This window comes from Agelaius phoeniceus, chromosome 1 (assembly GCF_051311805.1).
Source record: "Agelaius phoeniceus isolate bAgePho1 chromosome 1, bAgePho1.hap1, whole genome shotgun sequence".
Lineage (NCBI taxonomy): Eukaryota > Metazoa > Chordata > Aves > Passeriformes > Icteridae > Agelaius > Agelaius phoeniceus.
Genome location: NC_135265.1, coordinates 55,757,087 through 55,776,794, shown reverse-complemented (window position 1 = coordinate 55,776,794; position 19,708 = coordinate 55,757,087). Strand labels below are relative to the sequence as shown.

General features: G+C 39.0%; 1 protein-coding gene across 8 annotated transcripts in view; it reads left to right on the top strand.

Annotated features, from left to right (window-relative positions):
- The first annotated feature begins 1,201 nt into the window (after positions 1–1,201).
- Positions 1,202–19,708, top strand: part of LRRFIP2 (LRR binding FLII interacting protein 2) — a 53,883-nt gene continuing 35,376 nt past the window's right edge. For 7 of the 8 annotated variants that reach the window (XM_054643628.2, XM_054643544.2, XM_077179321.1 and 4 more), the window contains exons 1-3: positions 1,202–1,340; positions 9,543–9,647; positions 17,865–17,951. In XM_054643628.2, coding sequence (XP_054499603.1) covers positions 9,558–9,647; positions 17,865–17,951 — 177 coding nt within the window. In that variant the 5' untranslated portion in view covers positions 1,202–1,340; positions 9,543–9,557. Of the gene's footprint in view, positions 1,341–9,542; positions 9,648–17,864; positions 17,952–18,630; positions 18,682–19,708 lie in introns of all 8 variants that reach the window. The other variant, XM_077179308.1, reaches the window with a different exon arrangement.

The following is a 19,708-nucleotide window of genomic DNA, read 5'->3' as shown; positions in this document are numbered from 1 at the left end:
GGATTATGCCGTATTTAAATTTTGATATTACAGAAGTCTAGGCCAGTCTAAGCGAAGGTGCCAATGTCTGCAAACGATTTTTACTCATAAACCTTGATACTCATGCAGTAAATCTTCCGAAATGCTCTTGTGCCATGTGGAAGCGGTGGGAACTGGGCACACAAACGAGCACGGCGACTCCCAGCGGCCCGGCCGAGGCTGATGCAGCGCGCTGCTGTTCTTTAGCGGCAGCCACGGTCTCCCGGAGCTCTCGCATGCCCGTTCCCTGGGGAAGGCCAATCAGTAAAAACAAGCCCTAGCTAAACCCGGGAACGAAGCACAAAGCAGGCGGTGCCAGACCTACCTCCACCCACCACCACAGCACTGAGTCAGCCGCCCGCCCGATGATAAGGGGGGGCGAGGCGGAGAGCGTGCGCTGCGGTACGACACACTACAGAGAACGACGCTCCCTCCCTCCGCTGCCTGCTGAGGAAAGGAGAAGCGAGGCGAGAGGAGGGCGCTGCTCCTTCGGATCGCCTCCTCGCCTTCCCTGGGCTGAAAGGCCGCCACAGGGCACAGTGACCCACACCGGCCCAAAACTCCAGTAGCCCATCACCTGCCCGGGAGGCGGCCAGGACCCTGGCAGCGGAGCCGGGCGGGGCGGGGCGCGGCACCGCCCACCACCGTTCACGGCCGTTCACGGCCGTCCCCGCAGCCGCGCCCGCTCTGCGCACGCGGGCGTACCGCCCTCTCGCCCTCTCCTCCGTGGCGCCTGCGCGTTTCGCCCCCTGGCCTGTGTGGGGCCGGGCAAATGCGGTGGCTGTCGGTGCCAGCGTGGGTCGTGGTGTCTCCTGCCCTTCGGCTGTCGGGCGCTCGCTCTCTTTTCTTCTGCTCAGCGCCGGCCCCTTCCTTCCGCACGCGGTTTGAAATTTACCGCAGTCTCTCACTCGAGTTCTCGATGGGGCCGTAAGCGCCTGGCGCCGAAGGGGAGGAGGCAAGAGTGCGGGGCGGGGAAGAGGAAGGCGGCCTGGAGCCGAGCGGCTTGTCTGCCTGCAGCTCCGGTTCTCCCAACCCCTCACGGGGAACGGTTGGTAGGGGACGGTGGAGAGGGTTAAGTGAGGTAGCAGTTCCCTTGTTGCGGCCCGTGGGCGGTCCGTGTGCGGCGGGCACCGTGGTTGCCCTGGGGCGGCTTTTGCCACTGTTCCCCTATCTCTGGGCGTAGGGAGTGAGGGAAGGAAGGAGCCTGAAGTGATTCCGGGATCCACGGGCCCCTCACACCCCTGGAAACGGTGGAGGGAAGAGTGGAACAATTGCCCCCTCCCTCCTGAGGCGTCCCGGTTCTGCGGCAGGCTGGCCCGCAGGTAAGACTCCCTGGGGCCCAGGCAGGGTAAGGGCGAGGGCCGGGAGGAGGAAGGGTGTCATAGACACAGAACTCGGGCGACGAAGCGGGGCGGGAACCCGGTTCTTCAGGTTTGGAGGAGCGGCCAAGGCGGAACTCGTTGGTCAGGTCGGCGAGCAGGAGAGGCTTGGGGCGGCGGTGTGCGGCCCCTTCCGTGTGGCCGCGGTCGGCTTGGTGCGGGCGGACCAGGGGAAGCCGAGCCCGGCCTGGCCCGAGCCCTTCCGGCGGGCTGCTGCTGCTCGCCGGGCGCGATCCCTCCTCCTGGTCCTCAGGGAGCTGCCTTGCGCCCCTTGGGGGCTGCGTGGAAACGGCGAAATGACGGAAAAAGGAAGATGTGCTGAAATCACAGCAGTGTGTATTTCGGTGCCTTTCTCCTACTTCCTCGGCGCACGTTACCACGGCTTCGCTATTCCCGGAACAGTAGGGCGTGCCCCCTCTGCAGCGAGCTGCGTTGGGAGTCGGTCACTCTTGCTGATGCTTAGTCGTTTGGTTTTCAGAAATTTATTTTGGAGTACGCTGTTTTATTTTTAGTATACCCTGTTGCTATAATTATAAAAACGTCGTTGAGGGTGATAAGAGAGATTAACATATTCATGAGTTTGGAAGGAGCCGAAAACAGCTCCAGACTGTGATCTGCTCAATGTGTTTTAAGTGATTTTCAGTTTGAATCCGAGCGTGACTCTTTGAAGGGCAGTGTTATGTATTTCACTGATAATAAAAATATTTTGTAGATGAAGTAGTACTGTGTTGACTTTATGTGATATACTCAGTGATTTTTCGCATTTTAGAGGGACCTGCAGGCATTTTTTACTTGAAATGAGGAAGGTCTAAGATCAATTTTCTCCCTTCAAAATATTTTCTCCCTTCAAAATTATTGGGGTAAAACATCTCTAGAGATGTGGGGCGGGAGGTTTGCTACCAAGTATAATACTAAATCAGTGTTTGAGCTCTTTAAATGTTCATTGTGTCTTGATTGCGAAATGATGTAAATAAATGTATTGCGGCCCAGAAACAGTTACCCTCTTAATATACATCTGCTTCCTTGGTTAATGTAATTGCTTAGTGATGATGTAAAAAAGATAAAAGGTGCTTTAGCAGCACAAAATTGTTTTACATACATGACATAATTTTCCTATTGTTTCCTGTTACTTGGGTTTGGAGGTATTTAGCTTACTGGGAAGTCAGTCTTACCTGAACTGAATTCTTGGCTGTAACTGGAAACTTGTGAATAGAAGACGGTTGTGTGAAATGTGTCAGGTGTAGCTTGTTGCCCTAAACACCAGTATTTCTTGTGAATTGACTACAGAGGAGCTTTTTTAAAAGTCTCATTCTCTCAGAAGATGGCACAGTATTATAATACATGTAAACTTTCAGAAAGTGCTGTTTAGACTCTGTGTAGTGGGGATATGTAGAGCTTATTAAGGTCTAGATTTTCATATAGCACACAAGTTGGCATGTGCATATACCAAGAAAACCTAGATCAGTATCATACATAATTGAATAGCTCTGGTATATAATGTAAGCAGAGGATAAGAAATAACTAATAGATTTGATACTGTGTTGTTGTTTGTAAGATCCTAATGTGAAGATGTGTGGTGATAGTAATGAGTTAGTGCAGTCCAGTAGCATTACAAAAAAAATGCTATAACTACTTTCTGAGAAAGTAATAAATTTTATTATCTTAATATCTGGAAACTAGGTAATGTGTAATTGTAGTTAAAGGACAGTTTGTGTTTATGCATTACATGCACCGCAAAATAGTTTATGTAAGTAACACTGTCTGCTTGTGAAGGTGATATTAAAGTTCACATTTCCTTGAGCTAAGTTAACAGTGTTAGATCTGCTTTAAGGGAAGAGGTGAAGGGGTATTTATGAAAGAAGGGTCAGGTGGACATAAGTGTTTCTAAGCCTACAAACTTCACTGCCATAGTGGAGAATTAGTCAGCAGGAATGATGTCAGCTGATAGTTTCCTTCAACTGCTGTTTCTTCTAAGGGGTACCCAGGACAATTTCTTTCCCTTGCTGCAGTAGCTTTTCTTCATTGTACTGTAATTGTAGCACAAGTAGGAAAGAGTGTAGGAGTGTATTAAATTGATGGGGGAAAAATATTTTAAATAGTTGCAGCTTGTTACAGTGTGTGGGTTGTTACCATGGGGCACTCCATTTCATTAAAAAAAAAGTGCAGCCTCAATATAGCAGCAGTGTTTGGTTTTTTAATGAGCAATGAATCATTCTTTTCCAAAATGACAGAAAGGGTACTCATTTTGAAAAAGCTGACAGTGTAAAAATGATGGTTGCTTCATTTTAGAGTAAACACTTCTGAAAGATCCTTGTCGGGTTTTTTTATTATGCATTTTCATAATTTTTTATAGTGCTCATTTTAGTACTGTTATCCCCTTATGTTTTAAAGTTCCATTTGAATTCTTAGTTTATTCCTGGATCTCTAGTGTTTATAGTAGCACTGATTCTAGAAAAGTCAGTCCCTGTTACATTGCTTTTCTGAAAGTTATATATGCTTTATACTGTGCCCCTAGAGATCCTCTGGTGAGTCACCATTATAAGAGCTTTCCAGATGCTGCCTGTAACTGATGATTTTGTGTATGTAATGTACTTTTTGCAGTAATGGTATCTACAGTTGCAGCTGTTGGCAACTGACTGGCAGAGAACTCATACATCATAAAACAAGTTGTCGCTACTTGAAGTTGCAAGGCGCTGTTTTGGAATTTTGGTAACTTGCAAAGACTGGTGAAGGTCACCAAAGATAGCTTGGTAGGTCTGGAGGTGTCTCATATTTCTACAGGGCTGTAGGATGCTGTTAGTACATTGGCACACGTAAAGCATTGCAAGACAGTCAATGATAGGCACTGGGACATTTCATGGATTCATCAGGCACTTGCAGACTCTTGTAAGCTGCATAATGGCTTTTTAATTGTTTTAACTGGGGACTTTCTGTTGGTCTCTAACTTCATGACACCAACAAACTGAGAGATCTCAACTCCCTCTAAGGAATTACAATTCAATTGCTAAATTCCATGAACTCATAAGAAATTGTATTTCTCAGATTTTAAAACGGCAAGTGAACTGTAAATATACTGCATTAAGGGGGTGGATCGTGCAGTTGTCTAAAGAGTAGTTTTTTTTCCTGAAAAAGCTGACATAAGCTTGTCCACTCAGAGCAGAAACTTTGTGCTAACAGTTTTTGAAGTGGGCCATGATTAGAGATGAACAGCTTCTTAAAACAGAAACACTATTCATCAGCTGGAATAACTTTTCTCCAATATAGTGGTAAGCAGTGTAATCTTTTGGCAGATTGTAATTATATGCTTTTCTCAGTCTTTGCATTTTCCCTTTAATGTTAGCCTCTTTCACTCATAGTAGCAGCTCTTTTTTGGTAATGGTTCTTGTTTCAGTTAATATTCTGAACAAGGTTATTCGGAATGAAAATTCCAAATGAGTCCTTAAAATGATTGCTTTAAAACTCAGTCTATTTCTTTCTCAGTGCATTAAAACCTAATGTATTTGTCTCTCTTCCTACATGCCCCTTTGTTGGATCATGGTCACCCTGTGATCATGCAACCCTTTTTCTTGCATGAGTGGTTTTGGACCTATGAGCAAACATTAATTGCAAAGAGAGTACCCTTGTATGGGGTCTTTCTTCTGAAGAAGACTCTTGTGTCTGTCTTGCATAATTTAAAATTTTTCTATGCCTATTTGCTTTGTATCTTTTGAAGTTTGCTTGGACAAAGGTTGAAGATCAAACAAACAAGATTGTGGTTTCCAATATGATTATGCTCCTTCTCAATTATGAATGCAACTGTTGTAGTACTAATACTTTTGCATTCAGATTCTGTTTCTAAAAGACATTAGTTCTAGAGCAGTACCATTCTTCTCTGTTGTTGAATCAATTTTACAGAGATGTTGTCTACACAGGTGAATTTTAGTGATCTTGTAGTCTTGTTTGAAAGAGAAAAGGGGAGTTTTGGTCTGTTATTTATAGCCTGTTCACACTAAGATATCTGGATCCTATGTATGTAATGCCAAGTATGCTGGCATACGACCCAGGCATTTAGAACAGGTGGTGCCATTGGAGATAGTGATAGGCCCTGAACTTGTAGCGTAGCTTATTTTTTTTTTTCCTCTAAGACAAATCAGACCTTTTTCTAGGAAGCAAAAAAGAAAGGAGAACCTTTAGTCGGAGGGTAAAATGAAGAAGACTAGACAGCAAGGACTTGTGGAAGAGATAAAATGTATACATGCCTGAAGTGAAGACAAATGAGAGGGCATTTGAAGTATTTCATCTCAGGTCTTCCGTTTTGTTTGGAGACTTCAGACACTTCCGTGTTTTGGAATGAAATGCAACAGGATGTCACTTCATCGGTTGTGTAATACAATGTGTTACCATGCCTATTAGAACTAGGCATGTAATAGACGTGCCTCAGGGATTTTTAACTGTAAATGCAGCAGATATTATAGTGTTCCTTCCTTTTGTATTTATCTTTCTAAACCATAAAAGACAGTAGCAAACTGCTCTTTGTCTGATTTTGTTTTGGTGTTCTTTTTAGTTATTTTTATGAAAATTCTAATGTGACAGCGTGTATTAAATTCTTTATCCCATGCTGCAGCAAAATTCTTTATCGCATGCAGGAAAAGAACTTTTTGTGTAATCAGAAAGTTATTGAAGTGAAACATCTCAAAAGTATTTCTGCATGTATGTAAAGTATTGATATCCTATATTTTCTTGAGAAGTAACAGAATGATATTTATAATATTAGACTCATTAGCATATTAGCAATATATCTAGGTTTCTGTAGTACCGAACTTAATAACAAGAAATTAAATACTCTGACATACATCAGCCAAATTAAAAGTTAAATGGAATGGAAGAAATTGTGACAAGACCTTTGAAGAAATATTAAAACATCTAATTAAAGAAAACTTATATTGAGGTGTAGTTTCAAAATTGCGAACAATAATAAATGTAGAACCATATATTTTATTTTAGGAAGATTCTTTGGAGGTCATCCTTTGCCCAAAGTATTGTCAATTAGAAAAGGTTTTTCAGAGCCTTGTCTAGTTAAGTTTTTACCATCTTCAGGGATGGATATTCCACAGCCTCTCTAGGCTGGTGTTTAACTGTTCTATTCTTCAACTCTAGCGTCTCCTGTTTGCACATGATTTCTGCTGGAGATGTGGACACTCTAGGTTTGTGTGTATCTGTGCTGTTCTCTAATATGTCCCAATGCATATGCCAGTGAGACCATACCTAACAAGCTCACATTTGCACACTTAAGGTGTGTACTGACCCTCCCTGTACTGACCACCTGCTAGCTGGAGTGCAGGATCTTGCATCCACTAGGAGGCATGCTGTATTGGTTTAGCTTGGGCAGATATCATGCAATCAGTGGGGTGATTTCTGGCAGCATCAAACTAGGGTTTGACTGATGCTGTGATCCCTCCAAAGTTACTGCTACTGTCACTGTTGATTTGGGTTTTATTTTCAAGAGGACTCCTTTACTTCAAACAAGTGCTTCTGTCTGATTTCCTAGTTTCTGTTTAATGTAACTGACAAGCCTCTTGCTCTCTTGTAACATGACCAGGTTTGGGCCTGTACCCTGTCAGACAGTTTTGCTTATTTGATTCACGCACACAGATTCCCATCTTCACCTTTGTTATTATCCAGACTGTTCTTTCAAGGGTGGTGCTTGGCAAGCACCCACCACTCTCACCTGTGTCACTAAACAGTGGCCCTAACGTTTTCTTAGTCATTCTTGTGTTCCCAATGTCCTTAGAATAGTCTTTCTCTTTGTCCTTATCAGCCTTTGCTAGTTTTGGCTTCACCTGAGCTTTGATTTTCTTAATTCCTTTTTGTAGGCAAAGACAACATCTCTGTATACCTTCTGAGTAATAATCTGTCGTGTCCCGTCTTGTGTTTGGGCTCAGTCAGGAGTTCTGTGCTTGTTCTAGGTGAGAAGCGTGGTCGATTGCTGGCAGGGATGCCACACTTGCTTTCCTCCACAGCAACTAAGATGTAGTGGTTTTCCCCATTTAAAGCATCAGTATCTAATTTTTATGAAATTACTACTCTGTAAATTAGTACTTCCTGTAAACTGAATGTAACTATACTAAAATTAGCTGTATTTTAGCTAGAAACCATTACATTCCCCAAATCAGTCTGCCAGCTGAGAGCATTTCACTGAGTTAACAAAACAAAGTTTGTTGTCTATTAGAAATGGTATGTTGTTTAGAGGATGTCAAGAAATGTAGTTCAAGTCTATGGTATGTGCAGTTACTCTGCAGTTCTTTCTAACATGGTAAATACTTTTTAAAGAAATATGGCCTTTAATGTGTCAATTAAAATAATTTTATTCTTAGTGACTTCTAGTAGATAGATTGGATTTCTGTTCTTACATGAACCTGTTTATTGTAATAAACATTTAATGATTTTTCTTGTGGCTAGTGTATAACATTGTTAAGGCCTTCTGTAGTATGGGTGGTATTATTTTGTGTCCATGTAACTTTTAGTTTGGGCCCTGTCTGCTTTTAATATGTGAAATCAGCCAATAAGAATTACTGAAAAAAGAGGCTGATTTTTTGAGACATTCAGAATGTGGGCAGCAACTTGTAGTTCTGAGCTTAAACCTTTGCCACCGAGATCTCCAAACTGTTTGTGCCTATATTTGTCTAAATTTACTTGAATACAAGACATAAGTTTACTTGCTTATTTTTAAGACTAAATATACAGACTCTTACCAAATGAAATAGCAGTGACAATATTGAGCAGATGAAGAACAGTAAAATACCTGTAAAATTTGAAGCAGAGTAAAAAAATCTTATTGCTTGCAAGGAAAAGAAAGCAGTAATAATATAAAGTTATTAAAGGAAGGGTGATGAAAAGGTGTAGAAGCTAAAATATATGAGAAAAAAAAAGGCCTGTGATGCTACTTGGTGTCTTTCAGTGTCAGAAAATACCCCAATATATTTTGGCTTTGTGATTGCTGTGTAAAAGTAATAAAGTAAAAACTCTGCTTGTACAAAAATAGCTATCACTTTGTGGTTTTTTTCCTCCTTTCTTTTTGACTAAACTATACTCAATTACTGAGTCTTTGCTAGTTAGATCCAGTAAGAAAGGCAGTTATTGTACCAGTTCAGTTTCAAAAGGATAGCCAATACTAGATACCTTTTAGATGTCTTCTTCCTGCAAATAGAAGTTGTTTATTATAACTAAGGTGTTTTCTCAAACCCTGTGTAGGATACTTGCCTTGTCAAATAGCTGGACTACGACCAAATCCAGCAAATTCTAGTCTTACATTTGAGAGGATCTGGATGTCTGGAAGTAGGATTTCTTTAGGATATTTGAAAAAACTTATATAGTTGTGTTTTTTGAGGTTTTTTTTTTTGGTGTAACATTTTTTGATCGTGTCTATATGGGCTATGTTTTGTTTTGCTTTGTTGGTCATTTTTATATGCTTGCAATTCATAAGAGATTTCTGGAGGAAAAGTAGGAGTATATGATGGTAGCATATTTCTCTCTTCATTTCCAGTTTGAGAATCTTCTTAAGTAAAAGAGAGGGGTTTTTTGCGTAAAGGTGTCTATTTCTGCTATAGTAAAACTTTTGCTTTAGAAGACAGCAGCTCAGTTGCATGAGAACAGCTGTATTAAAATGTAAGTAAGTCACATCTACCTACTTGGATGCTTAGTAAAGTTTTTCTTCCGAGTCTTTTGTGTGTTGAGGAGACCTCTAATGATCATGCAAATTTAATTCTTGAACACTTTGTCTATAGTGGTTTTTTTTCCAACATCTGTTAATTAAATGGATATGTCATTTCAGGAGTTACATAAATTGACAGAGAACAGAGGCATTCTTTTTGAGACAGGAGCAGTTTACAGTTGTGCCTGACTTTGAAGCTGTAGGTAAACTCATGGGTTCTGTTCAGTAGAAAAATTCTCTATGTGCACCTTGAAGGATGCAGCGGTGTTCTGTAATGCTGCCACAAGCTTATGTGTGGCCATTACATGCCAATTGCATATTGATGTCTTGAGTATTACGTAGCTAAAGATTGGAAAACTTAGGACATTTTGGCGTGTAGGTTGGTTGATTGTTTTTAATTTTAATTTGATATTAATTAAAACTGAGCTTTGTTCTATCTGTGTTTTCAAATACAGATTCAGAGAATAAAAATGGGAACTCCTGGATCAGGACGGAAGAGAACTCCAGTGAAAGACAGATTTTCTGCAGAAGATGAAGCTCTAAGCAACATTGCCAGAGAGGTTTGCTCATTGTAAAGTGTCTTGAATTCAGAAATAGGGATGAAAGTAAACTCATTATCTAGGAAAAGTTAATTTTTTTACAGATGTGCATAAAAAAGTGTAATTAGCCAAAAATATGACAATTAATATAAGCTAAGAGAATTATTGATCAAAAAAAATCACGTTAACTGAAATGTCAGCATAGTGAGATATTAACAGTATGACTAATGTAACCTTATGGATTTACACTTAAGCCTAGCAGCTATTTCTACAGATACTTACATGCTTAAAGATAAATGAAAAATATAGCTGCTATTTCAAGTGCAAAACTAAAAAACATACAAATTTATCCTGTTACAGTGTGTAGTATTCTTAAGATGGTAAGTATAGTGTATTAGTATTGAATGGGTAGTAGTCGCTATTAAAATATGTTTGTAATAGTATCTATTTCAAATGTGAGAAGTCTAGTTTTTTCTAAATAAGCCTAATATGTACACTGTACCAGGAATTCCACCACCCCAAAAAAGAGGGCTGGAGATAACCAGCAAAAAGTGCAATTAAGAAAAAGTTGATACAAAGGGGAATTTTGTCCCATGGGATTTTGGCAGTTGGAATTTGAAGTCTTAGAGATGTCTGTTTGGACCAGAGTTTTTCTAGGTGGAGATGCTGTGACTAGGGAACAAAAGTCTTAATACTGTTTGTATACAAGTGAATTCAGGTTCTTTGGAGCTACATTATCTACAAAGCTGCTTGCCCTAGTTAACATATAGGAGTGCAAAATGCAGATTCTAATAGGCTTTGTAGTGTAAATAGTTGTCTGTATATGTGTATGTAAGGCAATGTAGGGAGGTGATAGGTCTCTGAAGAGAAAGCTTATTTAGGTATTTTCAAGTGTATCTATCATAGACTGTAGGCAAAATATACGCCTTGTCATTAAAAAGAAAAAATTGGTTGGTAACTTTTCAGAAAGTTATGTTCTCAGTCACATATTTTCCTTGGTGTGGGACTGTGCATTGAGACAAGCGTTTTTACAACATCTGTGTTATGCACAAATATGCTAAAACATCAACACTAGAGTGAATGTCTGCCTTATTCCAAGAACTTTTGAGTTACTAAACCTCTTTCTTAGGGACCTACTTTTTATTCTATGGTGTATAATTTTTCCTGACATTGAATTTCCTTGCTCACTGGAACTGAGGAAGAGTAAAGGTGATCCAGGGACAGGGATCTATCTGTGCATCCTTTCCTGGAAGCAATGCACTTTCCCTATTTCACAGTGTCTGAAGTGAGATTGCTCGCAGTTGATCAGTTTGGCAGTCTTATCCTGGTACAACAGTCTGTCAGGCTGTGGTGGTTTTAGTTTGAACACCAATTTTGTGTGGTGGTTTTTGTTCGCCAAATTTGAGATTTCTCAGCCAACGCACTAATTAATGTAGTGGGTTCAGTGCTGGCTAAATGCCAGTGCACTTACTAGAATATGCTTATTTCCTTGTGAGATAGGATTAAGAGGAAAGCAAAGCAGGCTCAAAACTTTAAAAGGGTATAAAGAAAACTTATATTAACAGAAACTAAACGAATAATAAGAACCTTCAGAACACTTCTTCCCCCCTCCCTAACACTTTCTTTCCTACTGATAATGTAAAGAGACAAAACACACATGCTTTTTTCAAAAGCTGCAGGAGCAGGTGTAGATATATTGTCCATGTGTTTCCTGCAAGGAGAAAACAGAACTGTGGTTTTAAAAGCACCTAACTACATTAAAATGGAGTAGATGAGTGTATTCTAATTATAGCAAGGTTAATTAGAAGTCAGCTTATCACTTAAAAGAAATAAAAAAGACTATCTCCTGAAAATACAGAGTTTTTTTATGTGACCTTTTGGTTCTTTCTCTAGCTTTTGTAATGGGTTCTGAAACTGTTAGCTTTCTAAGATTGACAAAGTCACCTGGTGTAGAAGATAGTTTCATCTATCTTGTGCAAAGTTTGAGCTTCCCAAAGTACAGGTAATGATTGTCTAGCGTCACTTCAGGCTCCTGGCAAAGTTATAGTCTCATTTGTTAAACAAAAAGACTTAACTGCTTGAAAATTCCCACGTTACTATATGAATGAAAATTGAGATTTATATTCTCAAGGTTTTGTGTTCACAGTCTATATTGAATACAGCTGATATGATCTCAAGATGTTTTCCCTGTGTGTTTCTTGTGGGGATTCTCCCCTTGTTAGATTCTTTTGCGGACGGAATATCATTGGCTGAGTTGTGCATCACTGCTTCACTTGTCCGTATTTTCAGACAAATTGTTCATTTTAAATATTTAGCAGTAACCTGTCATCACCATCTTTTAGGATTACATGAGACCTCTTTTTCCAAAACCAGTTTGATTATGTGAGAACAGAGGTTTCACAGTCACTTCTGTGTTCTTGCATTGCCTGTGGTTCATGCTCAGATACAGTGAATATCGTGGCAGAGAGTGATAAGAGTCTGACACATATCATCTCACTGTCCTCAACCTGCTAAGCAGGAGTTTGAAGGCACAATCAGGATTTACCATTCATAACCTTTTTTTGAGTGTTACCATCAACAGCTCTTCCATTCTTCAGGGCTGTGTAACTAGGTGACAGAGAACTAGAGGTTGTGGACAAGCAACATTGCAACAGTGTTCACTAGGTTTCTGCCTTGTAGAATGTTGTCTCTGTGTTTTGGTTTGGTGGGTTTTTTCTCAGGAATTGTTCTCATGACTATTTTCACTATATAGCAAGAGCGTGGAAAACTCTTAAGGTGTTTTCTCATGGTAGAGAATAAAGATTAATTTTGATTTGAAATTGACTTTGTAGTAGCTCAACTGTGAGTAGAGTGCAGTTGTTCTTACTTTGATAGAGATGTAATGTTGCTGAATTGCCATGATAGAAAAAGCTGAGTTGAATATTTTTAAATGTTTGAGGGCTATATCATGAATTTAGAAGCAGTTAACAACAGTCTTTTTCATATGAATCTATTTAAAGTTTTGTACATGCTTTTCTCTTCATGTCTGTTCAGCTTCTGTTAAGAAAACAAGCAAAGTCCCAAAGAATTCCATCCTCATGGATATTGTCTTTGTAGATGCTAGGTGATTTTTTAATTTTGTTTTGGTAAGAGGCCACTAAATATTTTTCAATTGGCTGTTTCTACCTTAGTATTAATTCAAAGCCTTGTTTGCTTTTGTTTTTAAAAGTGGTTAAGGATATTTTACAGGATATAATATATTCTAGAGATTTTATAATATATATGTGAATCTGTACAATAAATGGAAAAAGAATGAGACATCAAAAACAAAGACTCTTAAACTTTAAGTCATGTTAAAAACCTAAGATTTTGTTGTTTGTAGGCGACTGGGGCAGAGAAATGAGAAGTGGAAAAGAGATTTCTGAGGAGCCATAAGAAATACTTTTGGCACATAAGTGATTGCCTTGATTTCATGAGATGGTATGGATATAAGGGCAAAAAGCATGGGAATCAGAATACAGAAAAATTGAGCAGCAGAAGGAATCATAGTTAAGCTAAAAGTTCGAATTGAAAGGGACCTTACAGATCATCCAATACCAACCCCTGTGCCATGGGGGGGTTGGAATTGGGCACAGAATCCTCTGTTTGCTTGATGAGAAAAGGTGAAATTAAGTTGCTCTATGTAGTTGTCTTTTAAGAATTACAGTGAACATTTTTAACATGCTCACCCTGATGCTGAGCAGAGCTGGCGGGGTGTCCTAGTGCCGTTCCACGGACCCGTGGCAGACAGGGAGCAGCGGGTCCCGCAGCAGGGGCAGTCAGTTCCTTTACTGCTGCCATCCAGTGGAGGAAGTAAAATGCTCCTTAACCGGCCTTCCTGCGTTGGAAACTGCAGGACTGCATATCCCTTGGCAGAGAGAGATACGAGTTCTATGTAATATGTATACATAGGCCCATGATGACAAAATAATTCAAATTTTTTCAGAGGTGAATAACATTTTAAGATAGCCTATATTTTAACCTTATGAAGCTTTTATGCTCGATCTGAGCTAATTAAAGAATCACCATCTCCATAATATAAAAACTAAAAATAAAATACTGTTGCTTTCTAGTGAATTCCTTCTTGCAGGCAAGGGAAGGAAAAAGATGCCTATCTACACTATGGAGATATATATTATGCTTCTCCTTGCTCAACATGGAGGGAAGCCTCTATCATATAAATTCTGTGTTAATTTTAAACTTTTTACCTGGGAAAAAATATGGTTGTTACTATGAAGAGACTAAGAAAAATACATCAGAAAGGAGCGACTCCAGACTCAATCTTTACAAAGACATTCCAAGTTAAAGTCTTGTCTTTCTTTTCTTCTTCCTTTCTTGCCAAAAATATTTTTGATATAACTGAAGAACTACATGTTATCTTTGAAAGTTGAGCTAAGTTTTCCAAAGATTGTGGTTGAACACGTATTTAAAAACAAATATGAAAAAATTGAAGAAGTAGGGATGGTTTTCTAAATGACTATAAATAGCTTATAATAACTGGGTTTTAGGTGAAAATCAGGAAACTGTCTCCTCCTGGAAGAAGAACATTGTCTTGCTACCTCTGTATTTACTAAATATATGCAATAAAATAAACCAATCAAAGTGAATACTGCTTTAAGGTACTGCTTAACTGCTTGAAAACAGCCAGGATAATAATCTTCTAGAATGAAATGCTTTTTATGCGGTTACAAGGAAACACTGGGGTTTTTTTTGTTCAAGTAATAGTTTTAGGTATCTGTTTTGAAATGAGGAATTCCAGAACTCAGTGGTGAACAGATTGCTTTGTTTTGTTACTTAGACCAGAGCTAATACCCAAAGAAATACAGGATTGCTTTAAAAACACAAATTTGTCCCAGAGTAGAAGGTAAATATGAATAGTATGAGTGTGTTCATATACAAAAGAAAATTTAGAGATTTAGTTATAAATTAATAATTTATTAATTAGTCCTTTTTTCTTATCCAAGTAAATTCTCAAGGACTTTTTCCTTTTTGGTTTTCCTACCCAATTTCTTTTGTTACAAAGATTTCTTCTGTAGTCTTCTATGTCCTTTTGTGATCAATTCTCTGAATAAATTCCATGCTGAATTATTGTATCTTTACCTAATTTTTGTTTTCCCTCCAGATTTTATAACATTCTTTCCATTTAAGCCACTAGTGTAAGTGCACCAGGTTTAAATACCTCATATCTTATTTCTTCAAGAAAATTCAGCTATCCCATTTCTTTTTATCAGTTGAAAGTTCCCTTAGGAAGCTTCTGAAATAGTGTCAGAGTTGCTAGATCTTGGACAATACACAGTTGAATTTTTACTTCAGAAAAATAGAAACTTGGTATGTTATATCAGTTTATAATAAGCAGTGCTTCAATTAGATAATATTACAATGGATATTTATCATATTTTATTAATGTGTGTCTGGTCTAAAGACTGTATAGAGAATAATGACCAGTGAAACTGAAATCAAGGCTGTAGTGGACAGTCTATCCTTTTCTAAGACTGGACTTTGTTTAATGCAGGCTGTAGAAAGCAATCTGTATTGGCTCCCAAGCTGCAATGAGCAACGAATAGGGATGTATTTGGTATGCTCTCTGAAGTCAAATAGTAGTTCAATTGAAAAGCATGATAACATGACTCCCTCTACTTTTGCTGTTTTATTAAAAAAAAAAAAAACCACCCAAACAAGTAGTCTAGTATTTCCGTTCTGCTCCTATAGTCCAGCTATTGTGGCTCTACATTTTCCTTAGCAGGTATTTAAAGACTTTATTTCAATGGAGCAGATGAAATTTTTTGTTAAGGATTTGTTGGTGGTGATTTGTTTCACAACTTTCATGGGCTTTTTCAGTAAGGCAACAGAGTGAATAGCAGCACCCAGGAAGAAAACTGTGTCCTTTTGAATTATGGTTGTTTCTCTATTATTGTTAATTTTGAATTTCAATAATGTAGCTATGAAGACTTGTGTGACTGCTTTGTCAAGAGAATGAAGCCTGTGCTTTAACAGATCTGCTGAGAATTAGGAATTATTTGGTATCATGGCCTTTCTAATGGTACTGCAACTTGTCTCTTGCTCTGAAGTATAGTGAAGGAAGCCTGAGAGCTGTCCTTTGAATTAATTTGCCGAGGTTTTTGTCTTTTTTGAGATTGTGGGCTTTTTACAGGAATCTGGTTGCTCAGGTTAAAAATTAATGTAATATTAAGCCATTTCTTAAAAAAAAATCTAAAAAGATAAGATTTTCTTTGTCTTCAATTTCTGCCACCCATTTTATGACAAATACCTGTAAATTCTCTTGTATTTTATCAAGAGTTTAGTAAATGATAAGAAATGGAGCTTCCCTTTTACTGTCGGCATTTAAAGTTAGGTCTCTGGGTGTACGACTAGGGGAGAGTGGTGAAATGTGAATTGATTTTTAACATGAATCAGTAAACCAATTAACTTTGTATCTTAACAGTATTATCTTTGTATTAAATTTGTAACTTAACAGTAAAACCTTTCCAGAGCATGAAGGCCAAATGCATGTATCTGCAATTGTATAGACAAAGCTAAACCCAAACTTAGCAGCTTTTTGAGTCCTTTTTCTTTCTGTGCTCCATACCTGTCAGTGTGACAGTTTATATAAGACAAAGCAATAATGGGCTACAAATGGAAGTACTTCTCTTGCATGGCAATTTTCTTGCTTTACTGTGGTGTTATCATCAGGTAGAAAGAAAAGTAGCTTTAAGCTGCTTTGAAAAAAGATTGCATTATGGCAGTCAGGAGTGTTGACACAGCCTCGGATTGTTTTATCTGCATATGCAAAATTCAGAAAAAATAGTCTTCATGAGTCACTTGGAGTTAAGACAAACTGTTTTGAGTAATAAAGCTGTAGTGCGTCAGCCTTCTATCTTGTCATTATTTGATATTTTTAGCTTGTAGTCTAATCATAATTTGAAGTTAACCTCCCAAGTTATATACCTGTTTCATTTTCCTGAAGCACAGTAAAACAGCTTTATAGGCTTCCAGTGCTTTACATAAACATTTGCTGTGACAGTGGCAAAAGCAAGGAAAACTCTATCCTTAATCAAAAGCAAAAATCTATTGGATTTTACATTTTAAGAACTTCTATAATTGGTTGTTTGTTAGGAGTTCAGAATTTTTAGCTGCTGCTGATTCTCAAAAGGCTTTTAATTAACATTACATAGACAGCTGGAATCCTTGGTGGAAAACCTGTCTTCAGTGGTTTAATATTTAAAGAATTTGAGAGAATTTTTGTCAGCTCACTATTCAAACATGAAAAAACCAAGCTTGTGCTTTCTTCAAACTTGAGCTATATGGCAGAATTTATTCCCTCATATTCCCAGGGCTGTTTAATACCTTTATCAATGACACTGTTAGTGGGATTGAGTGTACCCTCAGCAAGTTTGCAGATCTGTGAAGCAGTGGTTCAGTTGGCACAACTGAAGGATGGGATCCCATCCAGAGCCACATGGACAAATTTGGGCCCATGAGAACCTCTTGAAGTTCAACAAGTCCAAATACAATATACTGCATGTCAGTCAGGGCAATCTCAGATGCGAGTCCAGACTGGGAGAAGTTGTTGTTGATGGCAACAAAGATGCTCAGAGGACTGGAGCACCTCACCTATAAAGACAGGCTGAGAGAGCTGGGGTTGTTCAGCCTGGAGAAGAGATGTATTTGGGGAGACTTCACTGTAACCTTCCATTACCTGAAACAGGCTTATGAAAAACAGGGAGAGTAAGTTTTTTTTACACAGGCAGATAGCATTAGGACATAGGGGAATGTATGGTTTTAAACTAAAGAGAGTAAATTTAGATTAGATGTTAGGAGGAAATTCTTACTAGGGAATTGGTGAGTTCCTGGCCACTGGAACAGATTGGCCAGAGAAGTTGTGGATGTCCCATCCCTGGAACTGTTCAAGGCCAGGTTGGATGGAGCACTGAGCAGCCTGCTTTAGTTGATGGCACCTGATCTGGGCATTGGAAGTAGATGATCTTTATGATCTCTTCACACCCAAGCCATTCTGTGACTTTTTTAATGATGATCTAATTCTTTCGACTAGTAATGCTATCTTTGAAGAGTTTAGGTGCATATTATTTTTGAAATTTCATTATTGATTACTTTCGTATTATGATGTTAAAATCTTAATGTGTATTTGTGAAGAGATTTGAGTACTCAAACCATTATTCAAAAACTTTTTTTAAACTTTAATTATTTTCCATCTCCTTGTAGGCAGAAGCCAGACTTGCAGCAAAACGGGCAGCTCGAGCAGAAGCAAGAGATATACGTATGAGAGAGCTGGAGCGACAGCAAAAAGAGGTAGTGTAATTCACCAGGGATTATTGCAGACCTTTACAAAAATTCGTATTTTATTTTTGCATTTCCATAAGATTTTGTCTTTTAGTGTAATTCAGTTTTGTACAAGTATTTTCAGCATTAGGATTGGATTATACTAAAAGGATTCACGGTAAATAACTGTTGTCAAGATATTTCTTTTAAGAAAAGAATTTAAATTGGGTAATATTTACACATACAGTTGTGTGTAGCTCCACACATTTCTCCTAGAAAAAGTTTGCATTTCTTGAGAAAAAAAATCCTAGAAACTAGGTTTTCAGCAGTCTGGTTATTGCATAGTTGTTGCATTTGATTCAGGTTTTGACATTGCACGTAAAACATTAAGAATTTACATGTAAAACATTAAGAATTTATTATTTATCATGATTGCACTCAAATTCATGTACTGCTCATACTTGGTGGTTGTGGGGTTTTTTCCTGTGTAATAAGTGAAATATGCAGAACATTTTTTACCTCTATTTTATATGATTCTCATTGTACCACAGTTTGAGTTTTTGAATTATAGATGTCTGCTATTATTTTGATGATTACATGGTAATTAATGTAGATATTTCTGAGTTTTCAATTCAGGAATCCAGTCTTGTGTGGTGACTCTAATTTATATTTGAAACTTTTTGTTTGGTTTTCTTTTTCCATCCTGTAGTTTTCTCAGCATTTATATGATAGAAAATGGGCTCATATCCAGAAATGGATGGTAGGCTAAAATCACCTGTTGTGCATGTTTTGGCCACTCAGAGAACTAACACAGGATTTTGGAGGAAGCAATTTACTAATGGTTTGCTGTGTGTTATTTCAAAGTGTCTAATTATGTATAAAAAAGTACATATACACACATATAAACTATATATGTATGCAGTTCAATTATATATGTACATAGTCCAACCCTCCCCTGACTGACTGTTCCCTTGGGAGCTATCACTGGTCACCACAGAAGAGATCAGTCCCTGCTTCTCTACTTCCCCTTGTGAGAGTGCTCAGTACTGCAATGAGGATTCCTCTCAGTCTCCTCCAGGCTGAACAGACAGGGTGACCTCAGCTGCTCCTTGTTCAGCTTCCCCTTAAGCCCCTTCACTATCTTGGTTGCCCTTTTTGGGGGGGTTCTCTAATAGTTTTGTATCTTATGTTGTGCACCCAAAACTGCACACAGGACTCGAGGCTGCAGCAGAGCAGAGCGGGACAATCCCTTCCCTTGCTCAGCTGGTGATGCGATGCCTGATGTACCCAGGACACAATAGGAGGCCCTCCTGTCTGTGCGGGCACTGCTGACTCATATTCAACTTGCCATCAGTCAGGACCCCGTGGTGCTGCTCTCCAGTGTCTTGTTCCCTAGTCTGTCTGTACGTCCTGGGTTGACCTATCCCAAGTGCAGAATCCAGCAATTGCCCTTGTTAAACTTTGTATGTGTTGGAGGTTAGGATTTGTTCAATGTTTTTTTTCTTAGGGAATTTCTCTCCCATTTGTTGCCTAAGAGACCAGAACAATGGATACTTGAGAGAAACTAAGGATGTGTCCAAGATGGGGGGAAGGGGTGCAGCTGGCTGCAGTGTCTTAGCTGGGGTGCTTTCTTTTGTGAAGAGCAGAGATAATATGAGAGTTTGGCTGGTGGGTGAGGGGCTGGGCTTGTCCCTTGCCCTCTCTCACTCTTGGAGTATAGACAGTTGGGCTGCCAGTGCAGAGTTATGTTGTGCACTGCTTTTCCTTACCACAGGTGAGCCTTTGCT